Source organism: Onychostruthus taczanowskii, unplaced genomic scaffold, assembly GCF_017590055.1.
Source record: "Onychostruthus taczanowskii isolate IOZ18803 unplaced genomic scaffold, ASM1759005v1 scaffold142, whole genome shotgun sequence".
NCBI classification, from domain to species: Eukaryota; Metazoa; Chordata; class Aves; order Passeriformes; family Passeridae; genus Onychostruthus; species Onychostruthus taczanowskii.
The window spans coordinates 1,021,325-1,048,068 of NW_024498597.1; the positions used below are offsets into that span (position 1 = coordinate 1,021,325).

The 26,744-nt window shown below is 52.2% G+C and overlaps 2 protein-coding genes across 2 annotated transcripts in view; both read left to right on the forward strand.

The window, feature by feature from the left end:
- Positions 1 to 3,188: 3,188 nt before the first annotated feature.
- Positions 3,189 to 7,850, forward strand: SRSF6 (serine and arginine rich splicing factor 6). The gene is made up of 6 exons (XM_041398194.1): positions 3,189 to 3,475; positions 3,672 to 3,820; positions 5,101 to 5,228; positions 5,396 to 5,604; positions 6,146 to 6,235; positions 6,351 to 7,850. The coding sequence occupies exons 1-6, from the start codon at positions 3,369 to 3,371 to the stop codon at positions 6,712 to 6,714; spliced, it is 1,047 nt and encodes a 348-aa protein (XP_041254128.1). The 5' UTR covers positions 3,189 to 3,368; the 3' UTR covers positions 6,715 to 7,850.
- Positions 7,851 to 7,984: 134 nt separating this feature from the next.
- Positions 7,985 to 26,744, forward strand: part of L3MBTL1 (L3MBTL histone methyl-lysine binding protein 1) — a 34,685-nt gene continuing 15,925 nt past the window's right edge. The window contains exons 1-7 of the mRNA XM_041398196.1: positions 7,985 to 8,398; positions 21,472 to 21,661; positions 21,879 to 22,041; positions 24,114 to 24,337; positions 25,011 to 25,155; positions 25,293 to 25,422; positions 26,067 to 26,190. Coding sequence (XP_041254130.1) covers positions 21,906 to 22,041; positions 24,114 to 24,337; positions 25,011 to 25,155; positions 25,293 to 25,422; positions 26,067 to 26,190 — 759 coding nt within the window. The 5' untranslated portion in view covers positions 7,985 to 8,398; positions 21,472 to 21,661; positions 21,879 to 21,905. The remainder of the gene's footprint in view (positions 8,399 to 21,471; positions 21,662 to 21,878; positions 22,042 to 24,113; positions 24,338 to 25,010; positions 25,156 to 25,292; positions 25,423 to 26,066; positions 26,191 to 26,744) is intronic.

The window sequence follows — 26,744 nt, forward strand, 5'->3', positions numbered from 1 at the left end:
GCCCATTGCCTCCCTTACTTGTTTTGTATCCATTTGTCTCCATTGGAATCCCTGCTTCTGTGCCTTCCAGTTGTGGCGTGTTTTTTGCGTGAAATAATTTCTTCTTTGTTGCTCTCCCTCTTGCCCACTCTGCTGCCTCAGGAGCAGCCCTGTCCCTGAGGCTGTGTGCGTCCATCTTCCAGATGCAGGCCACGCTGTGGGCTGAGATGGAGAAGAGAGATCACCAGGCAAGTCAAGAGAAGCAGCTGCTGGAAACTGAGGTGTCTGAGCTGCGTGTGAGGCTCCAGAGCTGTGAGGAAAGAGCAGAGGCCATGGCCACACAGTGTAAGGCCTTGGAACTGGAGCTGAAGAAGAGACAGGCTCAGAGAGACAATCTCAGGGCTCGCAATCAGGAACTGCTGAAACAGCTGGAGCAATGTGAGTTTGAGGGGCTCTGTGCACGTGCTGGAGGCTGAGGTGTCTGAGCTGCGTGTGAAGCTCCAGAGCTCTGATGACAAAGCTCTTGCCTTGGCCGTACAGTGTAAGGCTCTGGAGCTGGAGCTGAGGAAGACACAGACTGAGAGAGACAACCTCAGAGCCTGCAGCCTGGAGCTGCAGAAGGAGTTGGAGAAAAGTGAGCAAGGTACAGCTTCTCCTCTCCCATTCACTGCCCCATGCTGTCACACCAGCTGAGAAGCTGTAGCTGGATGTCTCAGCTCGATTGTCCCAAACTCCAGGCCCTGCCAGAGCCTCCAGGCTATTGGCCTCCCTGGAGCAGGGCTGCACAGCCATCCCCTCTCCTTTGTCTCTCTTGGATTGCTCACTCTGCACAAGGCCAAGAGCAAACACACTTTCCTATCCCTCTGAAGCTTGCCCCTTTCATTCCTGCTTTTTTCTCTGGTGGGAAGTTTCCTTCATTTCTGTCAGCTTTGGAGCCTTTGTGGGCTTAGGCCCAGGCAAACACAGGCAGGTAGAGAAGACAGTGCTGTTGTCTCTGCAGGATGCACATCAGTTTACTTGTCTTTTCCCCTTCTCCTTTCCCTTCCCTCCTGCAGCAATGTTGAGGGCTGAACACCAGAAAGTGTTTCTAGAAAGTGCCCTGGAGAAAGACACCATTGCCCAGAAGGGAGAGGATGTGACTCCTTCTCACTCTCTGCAGAAGAAATGGGAGGACCTGGAGGAGGAAAGAACAGATGTTCTGGTGAGATTGGCAGATGTCACAAAGGACCATTTCCTAGCTATGTTTGGACCTTGTGTTCATAGTTGTAAGGGGCACCTTCTTCCAGTTTAACTTTTCTAATTGCATTCTTCTGAAGAAGGACGAGAAAATGTTATAATTTCAAAGGCAGTTAATGCTCAGGCTGCTCATTTTCCTCCATGCTGGGTTTCTGTGCCCAAGAAGCTTTAGTTCTCAACGTCCTCACTGTCTCTATTGACATTGCATGGTTTGGGGAATTCCTGGTGTCCAAAGCCATGTTTGGATTTCTAAATATCTGGATGTGGAAGGAGCGGGGAGAGTCCCAAGTTTGCTGTTGATAGAGAGGTGTTTGGCCTTGGCCATCTGAGAGCAGCCAGTGGGGAGAGAAGAGAGGAAAGCCAAGTGCTGATCCACATCAGGACGTGTGCCTGCAAGGGGACAACTCGTCCTGGGTGGCAGCAGAGAATGACAGAGTGATCTGGCCATTGCTGCTCCCAGAGAGGGCAGTGGGGCTCTCGGGGATGGAGCCATGGAAACTCCACACAGGAGAGGTGGAAAACCACTCCTGTCAGCCCAAGCTCAGGGAATGAAAGGCTGGGGCTGTTTGCTCTTCCCTTCCTCCCTGATGGAGAGCACATCCTCAAGGCACTGCCTGAATCCTGCTTAGCGTGCACTTGAAATCCTGGCTGCAGTTCTGGCAGCTCCTCCCCAAAGGAGCACTGGAGTGGAGCTGCAAGAGGTCGGGGAAGGCCAGAAAGGAATCTGGGACGGGCTGAGGGAGCTGGGAAAGATGCAGCATCACGAGCGGGGGGGGGCCAGCAAAGGGGTGGAGCATCCCGAGGGGCAGAGAGAGAGAGGGGCAGCCTGTGCCTGCCCCTGCAGCAGGAGTCCAGATCTGGTATGAAAAGCAAACCGAGAGAGGGAATGAGTGACCCTTTTTCTCCCTGTTTTGGCAGCATGAACGGGAATTGTACCAGCAGCACATGAGAGATCTGGAAAAGAAGAATGAAATGCATGCACCTGAGATGAGAAGTCATGAGGAAAATACTCAAGGACTGGAAGTGGAGAGGGAAGGCATGCAGGAAGATCTGGAGCATGAGGCTGCTGCCTTCAAGAAATGGAGGCACAACACTCAGGTACTGCGTACTGCACGGAGCAAGAGTGAACTTGCCAAAGGGTCTCTGAGGAAAGACTTGGACATCCTGAAGGGAAAGTCTTGTATCCAGGCAGATACTGGCATTGACCTTCATGTCCACTCCAGTGTCCCTGAATTATTCCAAAGATGTTTCCCATGAAGAGATGGGTCTCTATCCCTGTCAGTGCCGTTGGGTGAAGCAGCCCGGGCTGCAGCAGGCAGCCTTGTCTGTCTGCCTGGCTCCAGCCAGAGACCATTGACTGCCAGATTGTTTCCTGGTATGCCTGGAAAGACTTATCCAGTGCTGGAGGTTGCTGTTCCAATCAGATCCCTGCCAAAAGCTGGGCCTGGGGAGCTGCTTCTCCTGTGCCCATGCAAGGGGGGGCAACATGTGGATGTTTGGGTTTGGTGTGGGAAATAATAGAGCAGGTGAGCTGAGTTTTGGACTAAACCCAGCTGAGTTTTGGACCAATGGCTGAAAAGCAACTGCACTCCGAGTGCTTAGAATCGATTGCATGGGCAATTGAGGAAGATGCAGTGTTTTTGGGAGACACCACGGAGTTTGGAGTAGGGATGTTTGTTGGGAAGGACTGTGCCTGCCCCTGCAGCAGGAGTCTGATTCCGGGGCTCTGTGAGATTGACCCCGGGGCTCTGTGGGACTGACCGCTGGCCCCGGGGCTCTGCCCGGCTCGCCGCACGAGCTCGGTGGGACTGAGCGCTGGAGACGCCGCGCACTGGCGACGCATGCGCAAAGCCGCGCGCAGCCCCCGCGGGCGGGCGGGCGCTCGCAGCGCTCAACCACCGCCCCCCGAGCACGCGCGGCGGCGTGGTGACGTTAGCGCGCGCCCCGCCTCCCGCTATAAAAGCGGCGGCTGGTGGCGGTCGCCATTGTGGTGTGCCAGGCCCGGCCGTGCGGAGCGGGCCAGCAGCGCCTCCGCCGTTCACGCCGCCAGCACTCTCGCTCCTTCTCTCTTTCTATTTCTTTTCCTTTTTCTTCCTCTTCCTCCTCCTTTCCTTTCCTCTCCTTCCCCTCCTCCCCCCCTCCCCGCCGCGGACATGCCGCGCGTCTACATCGGCCGCCTGAGCTATCACGTCCGGGAGAAGGACATCCAGCGCTTCTTCAGCGGCTACGGCCGCCTGCTCGAGGTCGATCTCAAAAACGGGTGAGCGTCGTTCGTCCGTCTGCCCCTCCCGAGGGCCCGGGCCGGCCGGGCCCGTCCATGTCGCGGCCGCTGCCGCGTGGCGCCGGCGCAAGATGGCGGCCGGGGGGGGAGCGGAGCGGGAGGACCGCGGAATGGACCGGGAGCTGTGACAGTGTGCCCCCGCCGCCGCCTGACCGGGCCTTTCTCCTCTGCCCAGCTACGGCTTCGTGGAGTTCGAGGACTCCCGCGACGCCGACGATGCCGTGTACGAGCTGAACGGGAAGGACTTGTGCGGGGAGCGGGTTATCGTGGAGCACGCCCGCGGCCCCCGCCGCGACAGGGACGGCTACAGCTACAGCAGCCGCAGTGAGTCCGGGCCCGTCCCTCCCCGCGGGGCTCGGGGCGGCGGCGGGCAGGGCCGGGGGCGGGCAGGGCTCGGCTGGCACCGAGCCCCGGGGCTGGGTGGGGGAGGTCGTTAGCGAGGGGTACCCGGTGCATCGCTGGGGCTGCAGCGTTTTCTTCGGCACCAGCGGCGCCCTCGGGTATCCCGGAGCAGTTGTGGCTGCCAAATCGTGGCCTTCTAGAAAGGGTTTGCTGTGCTAATTAACGGCTCCAGTATTCTTGGGAGCGTTTAGATGTGACAGTGATGTTGCATCAGTAATGTTAGCGTATAAATATCGTTGTGTAACTGGGGGAGAATCGCTCAACTTTGAGCTTTGATGTGGTTGATTCAGCTGGATATATGGGAGGGGTGGGGGGAGGTTTTGGAGCAGGAATCTGTTGTGCTGAAGGGGGGGATATTGTAAATATTTCTGTGCTCAGCTCGCTCATGTAGCTTCTTGAGCTGAGCTGTCTAGAGCTTGAACGGCCTAGTACTGTAACTAAAAGTACTAAGGTTGATTTTTTCGGTGGTGTTTGAAATCGTGGTGTTGGGGTGGGTGGGTTTCTGTCTTTTTAAAAAAATCAAATGTATGTTGTTTTAAAATTGTTGCATGTTCAATTCAAACTTTTTAACAAGTCCTTGATGTTTCAATTTAAAAGTGACCAGTGGGGCTGAGGCTGTGTCCACTGAGGCTAAGATGACTGCCTTTCCTGGCCATGGCTTTTCCATACATTGTGTGACCCTTGCCCTATGACCCTTTGGCTGACCTTACCGGAAGCCATGACGACAGCAGCCTTTTGCCATTAGACGCAGGGTGATGGTGAGGATTCCAAGGGTTAGACAAAACTGGTTAAACTGAACTAGGTGACTGTTACCTTGCGTGTTTTGTGGCCAAACCACCACCAAAAACCTCATACTGTGATGTAAGTACTTAGTGTAACTAGTAAACGTTTTTGTAAAATGTAGAAATGCATGTAATCAGTTAAGTTTTATATTTTACAATGTTCTGTAAAATAAAACTTAGCAAGGTGAATCTAATAAGGAGCAGTCACTCTCTAACAGATCTTAGGAGCACAGACTTGTAGGATGTTAGTCTGTTTGATTTGCCATTAATATAGATCATGGCAAAATTGCAAAGTTTATTGGAGGCTTAGCGAAATAAAGTCCTACTCCAGTAAATATGACTGTTAAACTAACTTTTTCAGAACGTTGAGCCTCCTTCATGCTAGGAGACAACCTAACTTCGTTTCTTTGTACAATCAAGGTGGGGGTGGTGGCGGATATAGCAGTCGGAGACAATCGGGACGAGATAAATACGGACCGCCCGTTCGTACAGAGTTCAGGCTGATTGTTGAGAACCTTTCCAGTCGCTGTAGTTGGCAGGATTTAAAAGTAGGTATTGATGTTCCGTGTGGAGTCTGTTGTGAATATCAGGAAGCAGTAGCTTCCTTTAATAGCAATGTTGATTTTGTTGCAGTAGAATAATTTAAGAGTGTTTGTGTGCATTGAGTGCTGCTTGCAGAGCCCCCCGTTCTGTAGCTGCCCTGTGCTCCCCGCAGGATTTCATGAGGCAGGCTGGGGAGGTGACCTATGCAGATGCCCACAAAGAACGTACAAACGAAGGAGTGATCGAGTTCCGCTCGTACTCGGACATGAAGCGCGCCCTGGACAAGCTGGATGGCACAGAGATAAACGGCAGGAAGATCAGGCTGGTGGAGGACAAGCCACGCTCCAGCCACAGGCGATCCTACTCTGGCAGCAGGTCCAGGTAACTCAGGGGACACACTGCAGCAAAATGGTGACAATCTGCATGGGGATGGGTGCCCTACCTGCAGCAGTACCTTCAGCTGATGGTTTAGGAATAGGAGGAGGCCTCAGTGTAGAAGGAAATATTTCACATCAAACAGCAAAGCCAGCTTTGAGCAGTTTGCACATGTGAAACCTCAGATGTGATTCACTGACAGTATGTTAAACCCACCCTGGTGGGACCACCCTTGCTCTTGAGAAGTTCTGTAGCAGCTTTTCTCTGTTAGATTATGCTACTAGATAGCACAGCGTATTAGATGCAATCAGGAAGGTTCTTCCCTGTGAGGATGGATTTCCCAGAGAAGCTGTGGCTGCCCTTGGATCCCTGGAAGTATCCAAGGCCAGTTTGGATGGGGCTTGGAGCAACCTGGAATAGTGGAAGGTGTCTCTGCCGTGGCAGGGGGTGGAACACGGTGATTTTTAAGATCCCTTCCATCGTATACTTGATAATGAAGGGTACAACCAGGCAGAGAGACAGGGAATGACATTTTAAATGTCTGCAGGTCACGATCCAGGAGACGGTCTAGAAGCAGAAGTCGGAGGAGTCGGAGCAGCCGCAGCAGATCCCGTAGTGTCTCCAAAAGCCGTTCCCGGTAAGTGCCCTAGAGTTAACACTGCCAGTGCAGGAACTCCCTTGCTGACAGACGTTTACAGCTGCTGGAAGTGTGCTGCAGGCCATGCGGAATAAACTCTCTCTGTCTTTGAAAGATCTAAATCCAGGTCGCGAAGCAAAGACCGCTCCCGTTCCCGATCCAAAAGCAGGAAGTCCAGGTCAAAGAGCAAATCCAAACCCAAGTCTGACAGGGGTTCACGCTCCCACAGCAGATCCAAGGAGAAGTCTGAGAAGTCCCGGTCCAGATCCAGGTCCAGGTCTCGATCTCCCAAAGAAAATGGTAAAGGGGATGCTAAATCTAAGTCCAGATCCAGGAGCAGGTCTCGCTCCAACTCTCCGCAGCAGCAGCAGTCTGCCAAGGCTCGCTCCGAGTCACCACCCAAAAGAGCTGCCTCCAGGTCCCGCTCCAGGTCTCGCTCAAAGTCCCGCTCACGATCAAGATCCAGTTCAAGAGATTAGGACTACAAGTCTCACCTTGCACACTATTATGGAACATTTTCCTACCAGTCAGGCCATTAGTGTTATGTTAGTACTTCAGAAGTTGGTTTTTTCTCTTGCAGGAGTGAATGGCCTAAGAACTAAGGCATAAGGCATAAAGGTTTAATTTCTATCCCAAATTTGACAATACCAGATGGAATGGTGGTACAAAGCAGGAAGAGTCCCCATTTTGTAGAAATTGAGCTGAAGGTTTGATTTTATAGCATTTCTGCAGGAGTAACTTAATTACTCTTAAATGCAAAGTGGTTTTTATATTAAAAATAAACTGAATATAAACAGGCTTAAGTATGGGCTTTTTGAAAGTATCCTTTTTTTCCTATTTTTTTCATGGCATTAGAACTATGGGTGTCATTAGCTTCATAGGTTTCAGCTTGCTGCCAAGGGCAGGATTGCCTTGCTGAGCAGGTCACACAGTTTATCTTAATTTTGGAAGGAGTCAGCAAACTGTATAAACCAGTAACAGTACTAGGAAGATTTTAGACCAGCAATAAACTCAAGTTGGAGGACTTACGTTGTACCTTGACTTGCCAAAAGAACATTCCCCGCATACTGAGACTGTATTAAAGGTAACAAAGGTACTCTGGAACCTGTATCCTACAGTATTGCTGAAAACCCCTTTGTTCCAGACTTGAAAGAATAAAAGTTTTCTGACGTTTCTTGCTTGAATCTCAAGTGTCACTGTTGTCAGACATGAAGGTGTCTCTTGGCTGTGGTCCAAGTCCTTAGTATGCTGTATGGTTTGTCAGCCTCTGAATCCCCAGTGGACATGAAACCCAGGTAAAGAAATCTGTCTTCCCTCCCCTTTGACTCACTTATGTTAACGTTTTGCTTCAGACTAGGAGAACTATAATCCTCTTGTGTGTAGGTCCGAACTTTATTGGAAATGTAATCTCTTGGAGCTAGAGTTCTAGTTTAAACAAAGGCTTTGCTAAACCACAGTTGCCAGTTCACTAAAATTGTGGAATAGGACTCATCCCAAAAAAATCCCCTTTATAGTTAAATTGATTTTTGTAACATGCAGTAGCAAACATTAGAACTGCCTTGTACTCTTTATACAACGTGTAGTTTGACTTGTATAAAATTAAATTGGTGACTCAAACTCTTGTGTTCATTGCAGTGAAATGGGATTCTTGCTCTGCCTTGTGCTGGGGAAATCACAAGGTACCCTGCTTTTATAGAAACAACTTCTTTGGTTTTGTGATAGACTTGGTAGTTCTTGACAGGCTCTTGGTGGTGTGCTTGAAACGAGCACAAGCTCTTTGTGTCCCAGTGTCACTTTGTCCTTTCTGCAGGTGTGGCTGGGTGTGACAGCTGCACCTCTGGTTCCAAGTTACACGCCTGCCCAGAGGAATTGGGTCAGCACGGGGCACATGTGAAATGTGACTTGATGCCAACTTGTCCTTCCTGGAATTTCTTTATGCTGTAAACAATTCTCCTCAAATTCAGGTTCTCACCATTTCCTGATGGTCTGCAAAGCTGCATTTTGCCTGTTGCAGGTGAGTGTCCATGCTGGTGGCAGAGGGGGTCCTAGGGAGAGAGATCAGGTCTGAGATCACTCCAGCTGAAGTGGTTCCATGCCTGGTGTTGCCATAAGATCAGGTTATCAGCCTGGGTGCTGCAGTGTTATCTGCACCTGACCCTGGTGGTAAGTTGTGATAAGGAGTTCTTGGGTTAAATTGGAGCTGTTTGCTGAGGGTGGTGTATTTTAGCGTGAGTACAAAAATGGTGTCGCAGTGTTGATTCCTGCAGGATCTCAGATGGGAAGGGAGTATTGGGGGCTTCCTGCAGAATACACACTTGACAAGAAGAGTTAAGTTCAGGTTTACAGCCTAAGATACACTTGAGGACATGTTTGAGTTAAGCTGCTTTGGTTGTACTTCTGATCATGGAGCAGGTCAGACTTGAGAGGGAACTGCTCCTCTTTGTAAAGCAGCTTCACAGAGAACTTTGATAAAATACACATCACACTCCTCAAAAGAAGGATTGAGCTTGGAGCTCAGCAGGTGGAATGTGCATATTCCCAGTATGTGTGATAACAAGATGTTGACCATTACTTTTTTGTAGATGCATTCCCTGCTTTTTAAATCTGACCCCAGTGCCAGCCCGAGGCTGTCCTGGCCACCCTGAGGCTGTGGATGCCCCAGCCTTGGTCAGCATAGCAGAGAAGGCTCCTAACCAGCTGCACTCAGCTTTCTGATTGCTGTGACAGTGCTGTGACAGTGGCTGTGCTTAGATTGCATTTAACCAATTTACCTGGAACTCCTTTAAATATCGAGATTCCTTTCTGTGTTACTGGAGCCACATTGTCTCCTTTGGCTTCTGCCCTTCACTGTGCACATGAAGCAGGGATTCCTTGGCATGACTCATCCTACTGGATGGGTTTCCTCTGGAAAGCCAGGAGGATTTTCGTAGTGCCAGATCCTGAGCCAGGCAGTGAAATGCATGGCTTGTGATAATGGTGTGAGGAACCACCAAACCCCAAACACCTTCAGTGTTCCAGCTCTGCCAGCAGCACTTTTTGTGGAACACTGAGGCTGGTGTGTGGTGGTCATGACAAGTGTGATTATTCCTGATATCTCTTCTGGGTGTGATGAAAGGGGTTGAGATAAATCTCCATACAAGAGTAAAAGGCTACAGGACCTGCATGGTGGCTGCCACGTGCTTTGCTTTGCCTGCAGTAGCAGCAATATTTTGATGCGGAAACCACCTGACATTGTCATAATTCAGATTTTACCTGACCCTGGACACAACCTTTTGGGGGTGTGCTTCGGAATTGGGCTACCTGACTTTTGTTGTTGTTTTTTGTGATTTTTTTTTTTTTGCCTTTGATATAATCAATATTAATTTTTCTTTAAAGAGACAAAAGAGAAACCTGCCTTCTCATCAAATGGGGGGTGCAGGATTGACCAAATCTAAATGTCCTGTAGCAAATTGTGGAAGAGAAATATTACAGTTAAAAGTGAAACTTGGAATCTGGGACTGTATTTGCAGTCTGGTCCTGGCCTTTTCCTATATTTGAAAAAGCATCCCTTCATGTGTTTTGTTTTTTGACATAAATGCCAGTTTTGTCCTTAAATCATAGAATCCTAGACTGTTTTGGGCTGGAGGGACCTTAAAGCCCATCCAGTCCCACCCCCTACCATGGATGGGAACACCTGCCACCAGACCAGGTTACTCCAAGCCTCCTCCAGCCTTGCCTTAGACATTTCCAGGGATGGGGCAGCCACAACCTCTATTTGATTCACTTTTTATTTGACTCTATGTCAGGAAGAGCTGTGTTGCTGTAAGGAAGGGCACAGCTTGTGTCTGATGTACACTAAAGTAAATCTCTCACCTTGCAATATCACTGCTTTTAGGAGAGCTGAGGGGCACGAGTAAGTGACCCTCCTTTTTCCTACTATAACATTTCTACCTCTAAATTCCATGGTTTCAGACTGTTTACAATTGGGAGATGACTCTGTCCCAATCATGATTGCAACCAGCTTTAGCTGAGCAATGGGGAGGAGCATTTAAAACAATTCTTGGATTTCTTCTTCCAACATGGAATAACTTGAACTATTTCCAATTCCTACTGAAGTCTAGTTTAGGTTGGCATTGTAAGATGCACAGAGCAATTTCATGCATCAAAGAGCAAAAGTCATGAAAGCAGGAACATGGCTGAGGAGCCTGGAAATCCCAGCAAATAGCTGAGGTGCTGGGAATGTCTTGGAGAGGTGATGCAAACCCTGGGGTCATTTGAAAGATGCACCATTTGGATGTGGTTGGCAATAAAATTTTTCCTTTGAGGAAGAACTGAGTACAGTGATTTCAGTCAAAAATACCAAAAACAGTGGAGGGAAAGCTGCAGGTGACACAGCCTGTGCTGGCATGTGGATGGAGTGGGAAGGTTGTAGATTTATTACTAGTGTGTGCAGCTCCTGGAACAGGATCATCCTGTAAATGGGAATAAGAAGTTAGTGCTGTTAAGCCTACAACACCCTCAGCAACTCTGCTGTGTCCTGGCTTTGTCAGGGCTCTTTGAAGTAACCTGGAAGATGTTACTTTAAAAGGTGAGAAGCACAACTAACACAAGTAGTGCTCTGTGTAGTGGCAGCGGTTCAGGAATTATATCTTATGTGTCCTTAGGATCATAATGGTCACTTTTACACCGTGATCAGCCCTTTCCTCCCCCCACCCTTTTTTTTTCAGTTAGGTGAAAAGGATGAAATAGCAGAATATGGGCTCAACTCTCACCGCTCCCTCACACTTTGTTAGTTTGCTAAATGTGTGTGTAGGTGTCAGAGGGGGAGTTTCTGCTGTTTCATAATCCAGTAAAAATTTGCAATAAACAAGCTGCTCTGGAGTAGCTCAAACTTCCACCCTTTTAGCAACATCTGTCTTTACCAGGCTGGGTTGGAAGCACATGGGTGTGTTCCTGTGGGAGAAGGAATGGCAAAGCTGTTGGTATAATCCACACCACGGAAAAAAGTGCTGACCACAGGAGATGTCTGCAGCTAATGCGTGACTCAGTGTAGTTCACACCAGCTTGTACTAAGACTAAAATTTTGGGCATGATTCTGGGTGATTTTCTGACTCAAGGGCAATTTGACTCTAGTTCACAGAAAGTGGCTTTTGTAGAAGTCTAATTTAGAATATCTTAAATACTCTTTTTATTAATTTTAAAAGCAGACACTTAAGTCTTGCTCCAGTGTTTTTCCTTTGGGTAAGAACTGAGTGCAGTAATTTTGGTCCAAAATACCAAAAACAGTGGAGGGAAAGCTGCAGGTGACACAAGGGTTGGAAGTGACAGCCTGTGCTGGCATGTGGATGGCGTGGGGAGGTTGTAGATTTATTACTGGTGTGTGCAGCTCCTGGAACAGGATCATCCTGTAAATGGGAATAAGAAGTTAGTGCTGTTAAGCCAGCAGGTGTTCAGTGGCTCATGGGGCTGGTGTGACCACAGGGCACAACTGCACCCAGGGAGCTGCTAGAGCAGAATGGGGTAAGGTGCAAAGTGCTTTCCCCTGCACAGCTCTTGTGCTCCTTGCTCTGCTTAGCATCAGCACAAGAGGAAAACAGCAGAGTCTCTTGTGATCACAGTGGTGACAGGGATGCTGTACAATTCACCTGGGGGGTGCCACAGCAGCTCCTCTTCTGTTCAGCTCTGGTTCCAGCATGGAGCACGTGCTGACAGTAACAGGAGACACAGAAAAGTATTTATGAAAGAACCTCTCCAATTACCTTGTCTGGGTCTATTTGCTGACAATTAAAACCAGTTGCTCTGTGACACTGCAAGTGTAATCCACCACTTGCCATCATTCAGGTATCAGCTGTGTACATGTGGCAGCCCAGACCAGAATCGTTCTGTAGTTCTCCACACACAACATCCCCCTAGAAAGCATGAAACTGCTACACAGCATTGCAGTGACCTTCCCAGTGGAAGTAAAAGCTGTGGATGGCAGCAGCTTCCTGGTGTTTCATGTTTTATGAGGTCTGTGTCAGGCTTTGGGACATGACTGTGGGTGAGGACAGGGGTGACAGGCACCTACCCCATGTGTGCTGCCATCCTGTCAATAGCAGGATGATGTGGGGATGAATCCCAGCAAAACAAGTCCCAGAGCAGCACAGTCCTGCACACACTGCTCTTGTTGGACTAATGGACTAGCAGAGTTTAAAAATCCATGTCAGAATAAATTAAGTTATAAAAGCATTACAAAGAGATAGGTTTAAGTAAACAAAAGTTCACAGAATCCCAGAATAGCTCAAGCTGGAGAGGATCCATAAGGATCACTGAGTCCAAAACCCTGCTCCTGGCAGGAGCACCTACCATGAAACCATAAGGACCAAGTGTTGTCCAGACACTCCCTGAACGTGCTGCTTCCCTGGGGAGCCTCTTGCAGGCACTGAGCAGCCCCTGGGTGAGGAACCTTTTCCTCATGTCCCACCTGAACCTCCCCTGAGGCAGCTTTGTTCCATCTCCTCGGGTCCATTGCTGGTCCCAGAAGAGGGAGATCAGCACCTGCCCCCTGAGAGGAAGGTGCAGACAGCAGTGGGGTCACCCCTCAGCTTCTCTCCTCCCAGCTGAACGGGCCAGGTGGCCTCAGCTGCTCCTCCCAAGTCCTGCCCTTGAATCTCTTACCATCCTGCTCCCCTCCTCCAGACACAACTCCAGCTCTCAGCTGTCCTTTGTGTGCTGAGGGGCCCAAACTGTGCCCAGGACTGGAGGTGAGGCTGTGCCAGTGCAGGGCAGAGCAGGACAGTCATCCCCTGATGTGCCCTGGGGCAGGGCCGGCCCCTGGGGCTGCCAGGGCATTGCTGGCTCCTGTTCTACTTGCCCTCAGCCCAAAGCCCCTGAGCCCCTTCCCCACGGTAGTTCCCCAAGCCCCAAGGTATCAATTCAGATCCCTTCCAACAGAGGTCACAGAAATGGAAGTTGAGGCACAGAGATGGAAATGGTCTGATGTTACATCCAGAGGGCTCACTGGGAAGCCAAGGCTGTTTCCTCTTTTTTAGCTAATGTCGCTGTATCCTAGGAATTCATCATTCTGAATTCCTGATTGTTTTTTTTGCAGAAAGCTCAGCCAGGAACAGGGAACTGATGGGTTGCTTTTCAAGTGACTGAATTTCACTCTGCTCCTGATTCAAGTCTGTTTGACCTTCCCTCTGCAGCACAAAAGGATTGATATGGGAAAATTTTTTTCATTGTGCCACTGAAGTTTTATTTGAAAATGGGGAAGAAGGCAGTAGCAGCAAAGGAAATATATTGTTACTTCCCTCCTGATTTGCAGGATCTGTTGCTTCATCAGAGTATTACTTAATATTTCTAATGTGGTAAAAATTTTGGAGTACAAAATCTCAAGGTGGCAAGGAACCTGCAGATACACTAAAACTGTGAGGTTGTTCCTACAGTCTCCAAAGTGAGCAGGAACACTCTGTGCCCTGGGTTTGGAGCAGCCAGAGCTGGCTGTCAGGGTGAGGAGGCAGACACCTCTCCCCAGCCCATCCAAAACACAGTGAGGGCTCTTCTCAGAAGCTTTTTGTACATTTGGCCCTTGTCCTTCCAGCCTTGGTTCCTTCCTCTCCCACTTTCTGCAGGTAAGTGGGACAGACCTTGTGTGTCTCAAGACACTTCTTGTGTGGCCACAGACCACTGAAGGGTGGGCAGGTGAGCAGCCCTGGGTTTGAGCAGAGCTGTTTGGAAGCGCTACTGCAGTGTGTCCATCCTGCATTTCCACCTCAGGACCAGTCAGAGCGATCCTTTCACTTCCCAGGGATCTTGGGGATGTCACCTTAACATCCCCTGGTCCTTCTTTGGGGCTGTGGCTGGAGTGCTGGGGAGAGGATTCTGCCCTGGTACCAAAGCCAGACAAGGCCTGGGGAGCTGCTATGGTCTCCATGGCTGCTGTGGAGGACACGTCCCCACTGGTCTTGACTGATTCCTCTCAGAGGAGTGTTTGGTTAATTACACAGTCTTAGAATGGTTTGGATTGGGAGGGACCTTAAAGGCTCATTCCATTCCATCCCCTGCTATGGGTAAGGACACCTTACACCACCCCAGGCTGGCTCCAAGCCCCAATGTCCAGCCTGGCCTTGGGATCCAGGGGCAGCCACAGCTGCTCTGGACACCCTGTGCCAGGGTCTCCCCACCCTCCCAGGGAACAGCTCCTTCCAATAGCCCATCTAACTCTGCCTGCTGGCAGTGGAAGCCATTCCCTGTGTCCTGTCCCTCCATCCCTTGTCCCAAGTCCCTCTCCAGCTCTCCTGGAGCCCCTTTAGGCCCTGCAAGGGGCTCTGAGCTCTCCCTGGACCCCTCTCCTCTCCAGGTGAGCACCCCCAGCTCTCCCAGCCTGTCCCAGAGCAGAGGGGCTCCATCCCACCCACAGCACCCGTGCCCCAGGGGCGCAGCGCCCCGTGGCTCTGTGCTCCCCCGTCCCGTCCAACCGTGGCCCCGCGGCGCGGGGCTGCCCGGCCGCTCCGGGGGGCTCCCGTAGTTGCCATGACGACGCCCCCCTTTCCCGCATCCCCCCGAAAAGCTGCGGCGGGGCTGAGCGCGGCCCTGCGGATGCGGCCCCGCGCGTTTCCACGGCGACGCCGCGGCTGAGCCGCCCCCTCCCCGCGCTCCCCGCGCACACTCGGACCGGCCCCGCGCCCCTCCCGCTCCGCGCCCGCCCGGGTGCAGGTAAGGAGCGCGGCCGGGCAGCGCCGGCCCCCTCGCCGCGTCCCCGCCCGGCACCGCCGCCGCTCGCTGCCCGCAGGGGCGAGGCCCCGGTAGGGCCAGCGGGGCCGGGCTCGGCGCTGGGGGGAGAGCGCCGACATCCCCCGGGCTGGAGCCTCGCGGAGGGACCGGGGGGGCCGGGGCTGCCCCGGGGCCGGGACAGCGGGAGCGGTTTGCTGGCTCGGGCCCGGCCGCCGCTGCCCCCCGGACATCGCCACGCTGAGGGCCCGGGCCGGGCTCGCGTCCCGCCGGCGCTGCGAGCTGCGAGGCGCTCCCGGCCCTGCCCGGCCCTGCCCGGCCCTGCCCGCAGGGACCGCGCTGCCCCGGGGGAGCCTCTCCGGGCCGCGCCGGGCTGGGAGCGCCTCGCACGGCAGACGCCCGGCCGCGCTTCTTCGGGTGTTCCTCAAACACCGGGTGAGCAGCTGCTGTCCCGGAGCCTGCGGTGACAGCACTGCAGCCCTGGACGGGGCCCTGCAGCGTGCAGGGCTTTGGTCCAGCCCAGCAGTGCACAAACATCCCAGGCTGTGCGCAGGGTGCTCCACATGGTCCAGGACAGGTCCTGAATTGATTTTACCTGGATTTCTTTAGTAGTTGAAAATAAAACACTGGACAGTTAGAAATATTTTGATGTCAGGTATCCATCCTGTTTAGATGTTTCCATCTGCTTAGAAGTGTGGAAGAATATCGACGTGTGCAGGTCTGGGTGGTGAGCAGGGCTGGTGCTCTCAGGGGGCAGTGGGAGGTGGGTGTGGCAGTCCCCGTTGTCCCCCTCAGAAGTGCCCAGGATTCAGGCTGCCTGCTGGCCTTGGATGGTGTCACCTCAACCCCTTTGGAGTGGCACATGGGATCGCTGATGACTGCTCATCCTCCCCACCTTGGGTCTGAGCAGATCCACAGGCCTGAAAGCTGGTCCTGATGACAGTGAAACTCCTGGGGACAGCAGGTGACACCCAGCCTGAGTGTCTCTGCTTTATCGTCCGTGTCTGAACCTAAAGCTAAAGGCAGCTTGCTGCTTTACTGCCCTTCTCTCTCTGACCTCCATTTCCACAGAATCTATTTGCTCTTTTGAAATGTGTAACATGAACAGACTCTTACTGCACAGAGGGACATTTCGTCTAGTTTTGAGGTTTTGATGAATACCATGGTCCACTCCAAACCTCACCATGCTGCTCAAGAACCCAGGAGCAGAACTTTGTGGCCCCTGGTTTGTTCCAGAGGAGGCATTTGCTCCTGGCTTTGGAGCAGCAATCAAATTTGGAAGGGAAGAAGTGTGTGATCATCCTCCACTGGGCCACCTACCTGTGTCAAGGGTGTTCCTGAGTGCTCCTGTGTATTTACAAAGCAGATATTTTCTGCAGTGCCATTAGTCTCCTAAACAACTGCCCTGGGCGATGCCAGAAGACAGGGGAAGATTTAAGGTAGCAGCTCTCAGCCCTGCAGATCTCTGAGTGCTCTGGTGTGCCTCTTGCAGTTTTAGCATGATCCCGGCTGGTAGTCTTTCTTAAACGCTCAGTTTTGCCGCTGGAGGTAATTAAAAATCCATATCTCAGCTGATAGCAAGGATGGGGACATTCTCTGTTATGGCTGAGGAAAATCCTGAAAAAAAAAATTTACAGAATCTCAGGCTGGGGGAGGCTGGAGGCACCTCTGGAGGTCACCTTGCCCAGCCCCTGCTCCATCAGGGCCACCCAGAGCCGGCTGCCCAGGATGTGTCCAGGTGGCCTTTGAGTCTCTCCAGGGATGGAGACTCCCCCACCTCCCGGGGCACCTGCACCAGTGCTCGGCCACCCTCCCAGTGCAGAAGTGTCTCCTGAGCTCGGAGGGCCCCTCCTGTGTGTCACTTTGTGCCCGAGCCCCCTGGAGCTGTCCCTGGCCCTGTCTCCTCTGCAGCCTCTCCCCGGGTTTTTATCCCCAGGGATGAGATGCCCTGAGCCTGCTCTGCTCCAGGCTGGGCAGTGCCAGCTCTCTCAGCCTCTCCTCATGGCAGAGATGCTCCAGTCCCTGCATCGCCTTCATGGCCCTGTGCTGGACTCTGTCCACTCTGTCCCTGACTCCTGTACTGGGCAGCCCAGCTCTGGGCCCAGCACTCCAGGGCCGGCCTCTCTGGTGTGGAGCAGAGGGAAAGGATCCCCTCCCTCTGCCAGCTGAGACACAGCTCCCAGTGCAGCCCAGGACGCTGTTCTGCATTGCTGCAGGAGCACATTGCTGGCCCGTGGGCATCCTGGTGTCCAGCTGGACCTTTCATCCCAGCAGGGCAGCCCCCAGCATGTACCAGTGCAGGTTTTAGGAATATTTAAAATTCTGAGAAACCACTAAGTGAATACCCATCAATATTGTTTGAATTATACTACTTCAAGCTAATTTTGTGATGAACAGAAGCAGCTCTCTTGAGCAGATCATGCTTTATAAACATTGTAGGGGCTGTGCAGTGGCTCCGTGCTCCTCTGTGGCCCGTTGCACGTAGCATGTCTCTCCTCTTCCCAAGGAATGGATCACTCCCTGGCTCTGCCATGGTTTGGTGAGAGGGTCAATGTGAGAATGAGTGTGAGGCTGTGGCAGAGCTGGAGGTTCAGGTGTACAGCAGCCCTGGAGACGCTGTGCCAGCCCCAGGATTACTGCTCCAGAAATTGGCTGTGCCAACACCCAGCGATCCCTGCTGGATGAGCTAAACCTCTGTGAGCAGCAGGGCCAGTGATCCTGGTTGCCTTTAAGTGTGTGTTTTGTGCCTGTGTCCCTGTCCGTGTGGCTGTGTGCACAGTCTGGTGTCCCCAGCTCTCTCAGGTGCTCAGGGCAGTCAGACTCAGGTGTCCTGTGCTGGTGCCCTTCCCTGCTGGGCCATGCACAGACCCCTCCTCTGTGCTTGTGCTTGGTTTCCTGAGCCTGAAGGTTTATCTCTGACAGAGACCCCTGTTCAAAGACACTGATCCTGCTGTCAGACTGGTTGGAATGGGCTGGTGAGATCTGGCTGCAGACAGACTCCATGTGCACAGCCCTGCCCTTACACAGAGCACGGGATTCCAGGAGCAAAGCAGGAGGGAACAAAGCACTCCCAGATGAGAATTGTTTTGAAAAATTCCACCTTCCAGACAACACATTTTGGTGTTCTCTGGAGGGACCACGTGTATGTGGGGGTTACTTGGGGTGGCTTTCCTCTTTCCTGGCTTTTCCAGCCAGGGATCCTTGGCTGCCCCTCAGCAGAAGGCAGAAATAAGGAGTGGATGTGAGGAGTCCTTGTGGATTGGATGGGCAGCTGGCTGAGGAGCGGGGCTCACCTGCACCCTCTGTAAGATGTGGAGTTACACCCAATACCAGGAAAAATTGAGAGCTCAGGGCGTCACTGGTAAGGCCAAAACAGCTGCAGCTTCACTGTTGCTCTTTTAAAAGCTGGCTTGGGGAAGGGGGTTTGAAGGCTGCTGAGCAGCCTGATTCTGGTTTGTCTGGGTGGGCAGAGCTTTACCAGATGTTACTGGGACATGTGTAGGCCAAAAGCGTTTAAAGATGGCAGCTGAAAAAAAAAAAAAAAAGATAAATAAAGGCTTTTGTTCAATATCCAGGGCAATCAGCAGAACAAATCATAGAATAACCTGACCATAAGGATCCTGATCCAACTCCTGGCCCTGCACAGACACCCCAGCAATCCCACCCCGTGTCTGAGAGCATTGTCCAAATGCTCCTGGAGCTCTCCTGGGGAGCCTGTTCAATGCCTGACCACCCTCTGGGGTTAAAACCTTTCCTTAACACCCAAGGAAAAGTGTGAGTTTGGTTTGCTATTTGTTGTGCTAATTTGCAGATTTGCATCCTGGTAGGCTGGATAAGGACCAGGCTGGGTAAAGCCCTGAGCAGCTTGGTGTAATCCCACCCTGCTGGGAGCAGAAGATTGAATTACAGAGACCTCCAGTTCCTGAGTTACCCTGTGATGATAGGGGTTGCTGCAGGGCTTGCAGGATCCCCCTGGAGGGATCTCGGGGGCAGTGGTACCTGCCTGGGCTCTGGCTCCAGGGGCTGAGGCCACAGAGTTGTCTGAGCTGTGGGCATCCCCTCCATGACCTCTTTTCTGCTCCCGGGAGGAGCAGGGTTATCAAAGTGCCTTTCTCCTGCTCTGGCAGTGGTGCGAGGGCAGGTCATAGCTGTGGCTGAGCCCCTTTTCCTTGTGAGATACTTCACAGCAGGTTGTTTCTCTTACAAAAACAAATGAATTTACATTATATAATTAATATATTAGTAGTAAGTGTTTGAAAAGGTTAATATTTTTTAAACATTTATGTAATATTAACAATAGTTACTGTTTATTTGTATTACGTATAGAAAACAGAAACAACAGAGATTATGAGTTTATTACTAACAATTTCTAAAACTTTGAATTATTGGGGAATCAGCTGATGATTTTGTAGATAGGATTTGATTGAAGTTTTTAAAATGTTTTGTTTTTAGAGAGATTTTTGGTAGTTGAATTATTACTAATACTTGTATCTTTGTATGGTGGTTTCACTCGTTGGGAAGCACTTTTTACAGTAAAAGATTTGTGTTTATGTTATATTTGGAATAGTACTGATCTGTATAGTATCCTTCCAGGGGGTTTTATACCAGGATTTAAAAAGCTGTGAGCTGGAAACAACATCTCCAATCCTGATTCTCAGTCCCCCAGGTGGGGATGGAGCTCTGCAGCCCAGGTATTGTGCCATGCCCACCCCTGTGGGGCCATGGTGCAGGGGCTGTGGGGGTTACCCCAGGAATGCTGAGTTAAACGTTTACCAGTGTGTGTTATGGCTGATGGGAGCAGTGTTGGTGGTAAATTGTTGTCTGACACCATGGAAGCCCCTGCCAAGAGGTGGGAGAGCCCTGGGAGCTGCTGAATTTCAGCTGTGGCAAGAGTGTGCTTACAAGTTCACACCAACAGTGTTCTTGCTGCTCATGTTTGGCCTTCGAACAGTTTTGGGCTTGGAATAGAATTTGTGCTCCATGTGTGCTCAAAGGGCAGGAGTTGGGACAAGGAGTTAGGGAGAGGTTTCCACCAGCAGGACAGAAGTTGCTCCAGCCAGAGGTACTGGGGAAAGCACTCACACTGCTGCTGAGGGATGGGTAAGGGGAACAGGAGGCACAGTCTGTGGTAGAATGGTGGCATTGTTAAGATTGTAGAGGACCTGTAAGATCACTGAGCCAACAGCAGGGCAGGGCCGTGGGCTGGATGGGCTCCTCTGCCTCTTGGAGGGCTCCCAACCCTCTGAGCTGGGCTGCCCCAGTGCTGGGACATGCCCTTGGCTGCAGTGAGGCCTTTCCCAGGAGGCTGCTGGAGGAGGGCCTGTCTGGAGGTTAAGGCCTAAATCTAAAGTTGTTTAACTTTTCTAGTTTAAGGACCAGCACTACAATCTGTAAGCCAAATTCATTCTGTTCATCCTGAGCTCACAGTGTCCACAGCATCAGCCTAGTCCTGTAAGGATGTGAAGAGTTAACCACAATCACAGAATATCTCAAGCTAGAAGGGATACCTAAGGACCATCAAGTCCAAGTCCCTGCTCCTGACACCCAAAATTAAACCATAATGTTGACTACTACTTCGCATTTCCTGAGCAAATATTTGCTTTTGTGTTCACATCAGAGACTGTGAGAAACTCAGGTGGAGCATCACCAACCTGAGCACTGGATCTAGTTATTTCTCTTCCTTTCCAGGCATTTCCAGTCCAAAATTCTGTTTGAATTGTAAAAAAAAAGGCAAAAGTTCCCACAAAATGAGGAGTTGTCCTTGAAATATTTGACCCAGTGATAAATCAAGGCTTGACTGGATTTAAGTGCCAAAAAAAGCAGATAGATTCCTGCTGGGTATTGGGAAGCACTGAAACAGGTTGGATGCTTGGATGCTAAATTAATTTTGGCTTTCACTTGGAGTCTGTTGTCCAGATTAGTTTCTAAGTTCCTTCAGCTGTCCTGACACTTAACAGTGCTTTTCTGCACCTGGAGAGCCTGAAAGGTCTGTGCTGTTTGCCAGCTGACCATCAGGTGTTTCTGGTCACAAACTGACAGAACTGGGAGGAGTAGATCTTCCCCTCAATGTGATCACACCATCCCACTCTGTGCCCTCTGATTGTAACACCTTTATCTGAATGTCTCAGGTTTTAAAATTCCAGACTTTGCCCTTTGTAGCCCAGTTCTTAGCTAACGCTGCTCCACCGAAATGAGTATCCTCTTTTCCACATGGATGTCTTTCCTTTCAAATTCAGATTGCATCAGGAGGGGTCAAGACATGGCCGTGGTCCTCTCTGTAGCCCTGCCTCCATCCTGGCAGCAGGTGCTTTGGAGAGGGTGCTGCTGCATCCTGGAGCCCCTGGGCCCATGGGTGGGGGCTGGTCACAGCCAGAGAAGGCCAGCCGTGCCCTTGAGGCCCTGGCACTTTGCTTCCTCCTTGTGATTCGTGGCTAGACAGTTTGAGCATCACCAGTCCTGTGAGAAACTCAGGTGGGGTACAGGGAAATTGAGTTCACCCTCTCACACCCCCAGTAACTCCTGTCACTTGTGAAATTCTCCTGCAGCCAGTTAGAAGATCAAGGGTGCCACTCCAACAGGAGAACAGGAAGGAGACCTACAGGGAGCTCTGCCTGCTCCAGGGTGGGATTTGGCAGCCCTCAGTCACAGTCTGTCGGAGCATTGTGGGCCCCCGTGGGAGCCAGGAGCAGCTTGTGGTGGACCTGTTGTGCTCCTGCCATCTTATGGTGGTGCCAGGTGAGAAAAAGCCCTCAGCATTTGCAGGCTCTGAGCTGGGACCTCACAACAGGGGCTTTCATGGGTGCCAGCTGTGACCTTCATGTGGGTTCAGTGGACCTTTAATGCATCTTGCAGGGGTTTGTGCTGGGAGAGACCATCCTGTGCAGTCACATTCTCACTCATTTGTTGTGTCTATACTGGTACCCAACTTGATTTCTTCCCTGCTGCCCTGCAGGGCCTCACTGTGTGCCCAGGCAAGGTGATGGACAGCAGGGGGGAGATGGAGGTGGTGAGGAGCACCAAGAGCAGTGCTGCTGGGGAGGTCAGTGTCCACGTGGTCACCACTGAGAGCACGGTGCAGAGCACCCACCTGCCCACCACTGCCTTCATTATACCAGGTATGTGGAGCAGCCCCCTCCAACTGCTGCCTCCCCAGCCTGGATAGCCCACACTGCTTGTGGAGCTGTGCTCCTCCCAAACCTTGGGAGGCAAAGCCAAGCTGCTGTTGCCATCTTGGATGTTTTCTGTGGCTATCACGCATCACTTGGACTGTTTGTGGTCAATCAAATCTTCCTGAGCTTTAAACAGATGCCCTGATGTGAGGGGCCCTGAGGCAGGGCACCACAGTGTGCTGGTGCCTGCTCTGCAGGGCTGTGAGCTCCTGGACTGTTGCATTACAGGGAATCCTAGAATAGCTCAAGCTGGAGAGGATCCATGAGGATCACTGAGTCCAAAACCCTGCTCCTGGCAGGAGCACCTACAATGAAACCATAAGGACCAAGTGTTGTCCACACACTCCCTGAACGTGATGCATCACTGGGGAGCCTCTTGCAGGCACTGAGCAGCCCCTGGGTGAGGAACCTTTTCTTCATGTCCCACCTGAACCTCCCCTGAGGCAGCTTTGTTCCATCTCCTCGGGTCCATTGCTGGTCCCAGAAGAGGGAGATCAGCACCTGCCCCCTGAGAGGAAGGTGCAGACAGCAGTGGGGTCACCCCTCAGCTTCTCTCCTCCCAGCTGAACGGGCCAGGTGGCCTCAGCTGCTCCTCCCAAGTCCTGCCCTTGAACCTCTCACCATCCTGGTCCCCTCCTCCAGGCACAACTCCAGCTCTCAGCTGTCCTTTGTGTGCTGAGGGGCCCAAACTGTGCCCAGGACTGGAGGTGAGGCTGTGCCAGTGCAGGGCAGAGCAGGACAGTCATCCCCTGATGTGCCCTGGGGCAGGGCTGGCCCCTGGGGCTGCCAGGGCACTGCTGGCTCCTGTTCTACTTGCCCTCAGCCCAAAGCCCCTGAGCCCCTTCCCCAGGACAGCTCCCCAGTCTTGTTCCCCAAGGCATACAATTTTTCAGGATTATCCCATCCTAGGTGCAGAATCCAGGTCTTACTCTTGTTTCATGCACGTGGTGATTGGATTGCCCAGCTCTCAGGTTTATCCAGATCTCTGTCTAAGGCCTTTCTACCCTCAATGGTGTCCACTGCTCCTCCTAATTTAGTGTCATTGATAAAATTACTTAATGGACATTCAATCCCTGCATCCAGATTATTTATCAAAAATTTAGGAGCGCTGACCCTAAACCCTGGGGAACCCCACTGGTGATGGCCACGAGCCTGTTGTGCACCCAGTTCCTGTAAGGCTTTGAGCCCAATTGCAGGAGAGCCATTTGCTCACCCAATGGACAGGACAGGATGAGCTCTGTGCTGGACTCTTTGTCCAGAAGAGTACTGTGAGAGGCAGTACCCTCAAGGCTTTGCTAAAATCCTAAAAAATCACATCTATTGGCTTTGCTTGGACAGCTTAGTGGGGTGACCTTTCCATAAAGGGAAATTGAGTTGGTTAACCAGGACTTCCCCTTGTGAACCTGTGTTGGCTGTGACCAAGGACTGTGTTGTCTCTCCAGTGTTTTTTAGTAACTCCCAGAATAACCTTCTCCATAATTTTACCAAGCAGTGTAGTGAGACTGACAGGCCTGTAATTATCAGGGTTGTCCTTCTTACCCTTCTTGAAAATTGGGACAATTTTGAGTGCAGCTGACTGGTGTCTTTTAGGAGGTTTGAGCAAAGCATGGTTGTGTGTTAGGTGAGATCAGGGATGTTCTCTAGAAGCCGATCTCCCAATTTTTCCTGGTGTCTCAGTTGCACAATGTGTTCCTTTGAAATGTAACTAAACTGGAAGTTGCAGTCCAGGAGCAAACTCCTGTCACATCAGGGCACTGTAGGCACAGAAACAGTCTGAGATCAGGCTGAAGTAGAAACCCTTGAATGTGGATAGTGTTGGTGCCACCCCCAGCATGAGCCATTACTGATTGCAGATTTTTTTGCATCACTCTGCTTCCTTTGTGCTTTGGCCCACAGCAGAGCCCTCACCTGGGAGATCATGTCCTCTGGGATCCTGGGCTGCCTTTGAGCCTTGTTTGCATCAGTGAAGTGTTCTGTGTATGCCTCTGCTTGTTTGTCTCCTTTCTTCCTTTCTCAAGCAAATGCCACTGCCATCAACCTTCCCACGAGCACCTTAGAAATCCAGAGATTCCCCCGGGAGCCCCAGAGGAGCACGGGGGCTGAGAGGCCAGACAGGGGAGCAGGGAATGAGCCCATCACAGCTGCTGTCATTCCCCAGATCAGTGGGGTGCAGACCTGCAGCACAGTCCGTGTGCTGGAGTGGAAAGATGGGGTGGCAACTTTGCCTGGGAGTAACCTGCGGGTAAGTGTAGCGCTGGGCCACTGTGTTTGAGCCCTCTGCCTGTCCCCACTTGAGCTGCTTGTGCTTGTAAATCCCTCAGCCTGTGCCAGGCAGGGAGCACCAGGATGTGCCGTGACCCCCCTGCACCCTAGCTGGAGAATCCCTCAGCTGCTCCAGCTCTTCTCCTGCCCCATCCCTGTGGCCCTGCCATCCTGGGAGCTTAGCACAGAGCTCACAGAGGTTCCTGTGGGGCTGCAGCAGCTCTGCCCTGAACAAGGAGGCACAGGGGTGCCACATGCTATGCAGGACATCTTCCCTTCCAAACTGTGCTGTGGACTTGGCTCTGCCCCAGTTCCTGCCCTCACCTTGGGAGCAGCAGCCTTGTGCTCATCTGGCAGGGGTACCCTCAGTGAATGACAGCTTGCAGAAAATTCACCCATTTCTCAGCTGCTGCTCAGCCTCAGGACACGTCATCCTCCAGCCCCCCACCTGCCAGCTCCAGCTGAGTGCCCAACACAGGCTGCAGGCAGGGCACCTTCACAGGGCCTGGGCTGCTGGCTCACCTCTGTGCTCAGAAGAGTTGTCCTCTTGTCAGACACACTGATGACCATCCCTGTCCCTCATTTTCAGAACAACCACCAGTTGCATGTCTGTCCTGCTGAGCTCTTTTTCCTTGTTTTTTGTTCAATGCCAGTTCCGGATAAATGAGTACGGCACGCTGAAGGTGGTGAGTGCTGATAAGATGCCTCCTGTGGAAGCTGTGAAGGAGGGTCACACAGAGAAAGATGGGGACTCCGAGGTGGCACCCCCCAGCAGAGACAATCCTACTGTGGCTCAGGGTAAAGGCACCATGGTGGCACTTGTGGCGTGGGTACCGGCATCCAGCAGAAGCTGTCTGGTGTCTCTGTGGGCGAGGCAAATGTCTCCCGCGTCCGCTGTCCTTCCGTGTGCCTCACTGCTGCTCCTCTTGTCGCAGACGTGCCCGAGCAGCCCGCGGCAGAAGGGCTGTGCCACTGCGACACCTGCGGCCGCAGACACGTGTGGGACGGCACCCGCGAGGGCAGGGGCTTCTGCAGCGAGCACTGCCACCAGCAGTTCAAAGAGAGGTAAAGGAAGGGGGGTCTGTGCGCTGTCCATCCCTCTGCCCTCCCTCCCTGCCCTGCTCCACATGCTCCAGCCAGGGATGGGAGTGCCTCTGCCTCTGGCAGGTGCTGGGGGTCCCGCATGTTCCGCTTGTTCCTGGAAGCAGGCTGGGGAAGGAAAACTTCCCAAGGGAACAGCACGAAGCGTGGGAGCCAGAATTTCTCCTGCCCAATTTGTGGCCTGATAAACACATATCTGCTGGAGTAGGAGGTTGCTGCAGTGGGGGCTTCCAGGCTGAGCAGCAATGGAAGGCCACAGGTCACAGGGGCATTTCCAGCCCTACTCCTGACCAGTGTGGGACTCTCAGGACTTGTTTTCCAGCATCTCTGGTGCAGCTTAGAGCCCTGCTACTAAACTAGATCCCTTTTGATTAATCCCTGGGTTCAGGTTTCTAACACCCAAGTGTGTGAGGGTGACTCTGGCCTGTACCTGGCTCTAACTCTTGGCAACTTGTATGTGTACATCCCCCCACAGGAGGGGTGGGGGCATGTGTGAGTAAGAAATGGGGGGACAGTGATTGTCCAGCAGCCCCTCCCCTGCTGACACCCCAGGCAGTGTCACCGTGCTGCACTGGCTGCAGTGCTTGGCCCTCCCTCCCTCTGTGCAGGTCTGTCATTGTGGAAAACTCTGCCAGCAGCACCAATGCCACCGAAATCCTCAAGCCTGTGAAGAAACGAAAGAGGAAGGACTATCAGAGTCCCTCAGAGGAAGAATATGAATCTGAGCAAATGGTAGGACAAAGACAGGGAGGGGGTGGGTGCAGCCAGTGTCCAGGGGGCTGGAGGCCAGCCCTGTGTGCTCAGATCTCATCATGCTGCTTAGGGCTCTGTCAGCTGCAGGTCAAAAGGGAAACAGGTTGGCCAAAATGCCAAAAAGACTTGAATGTGTGGAGATGAGGGCTCCTAGCACTGGGCTGGTTGTTTGGCATGTGGAGCACTGGGGCCTGGGCAGTGCCAGAGTGTCCAGGCTCGGCTGTAGGTACTGACCACTCTCAGCTGCCCTCTTGAGTCTGGGCCAGCAAAGTAAGGGCTGAAGTAGGGGAGTGTCTGTCTGTGTGCTGGGTGTCCTGGGGAAGGGAGACACTTTGACAAGGTAAGGAAGCTCTGCTTGCCAGCCCTGACAGTAGCACGTTGAGTCAAGGTGTGATTGCTGCCAGTCAGCACTGAAGTCCCTGCAAGCTCCTATCCCCAGGTTCTCTGGCAGTCCATCTCTGGGCCAGGCATTGGTCAGACTGTGGATCTTGTCAGGGTTACTATGGCCGTGGGCAGCAGTGTGAGGATACAAC

Excerpts from the sequence above, each read along its gene's own strand:
- SRSF6 (XM_041398194.1), top strand. The coding sequence starts at position 3,369 with ATGCCGCGCGTCTACATCGGCCGCCTGAGCTATCACGTCCGGGAGAAG. Across the intron at positions 3,476-3,671 it reads GAGGTCGATCTCAAAAACGG|CTACGGCTTCGTGGAGTTCG; the intron begins GTGAGCGTCGTT and ends TCCTCTGCCCAG. Across the intron at positions 6,236-6,350 it reads GTCTCCAAAAGCCGTTCCCG|ATCTAAATCCAGGTCGCGAA; the intron begins GTAAGTGCCCTA and ends TGTCTTTGAAAG.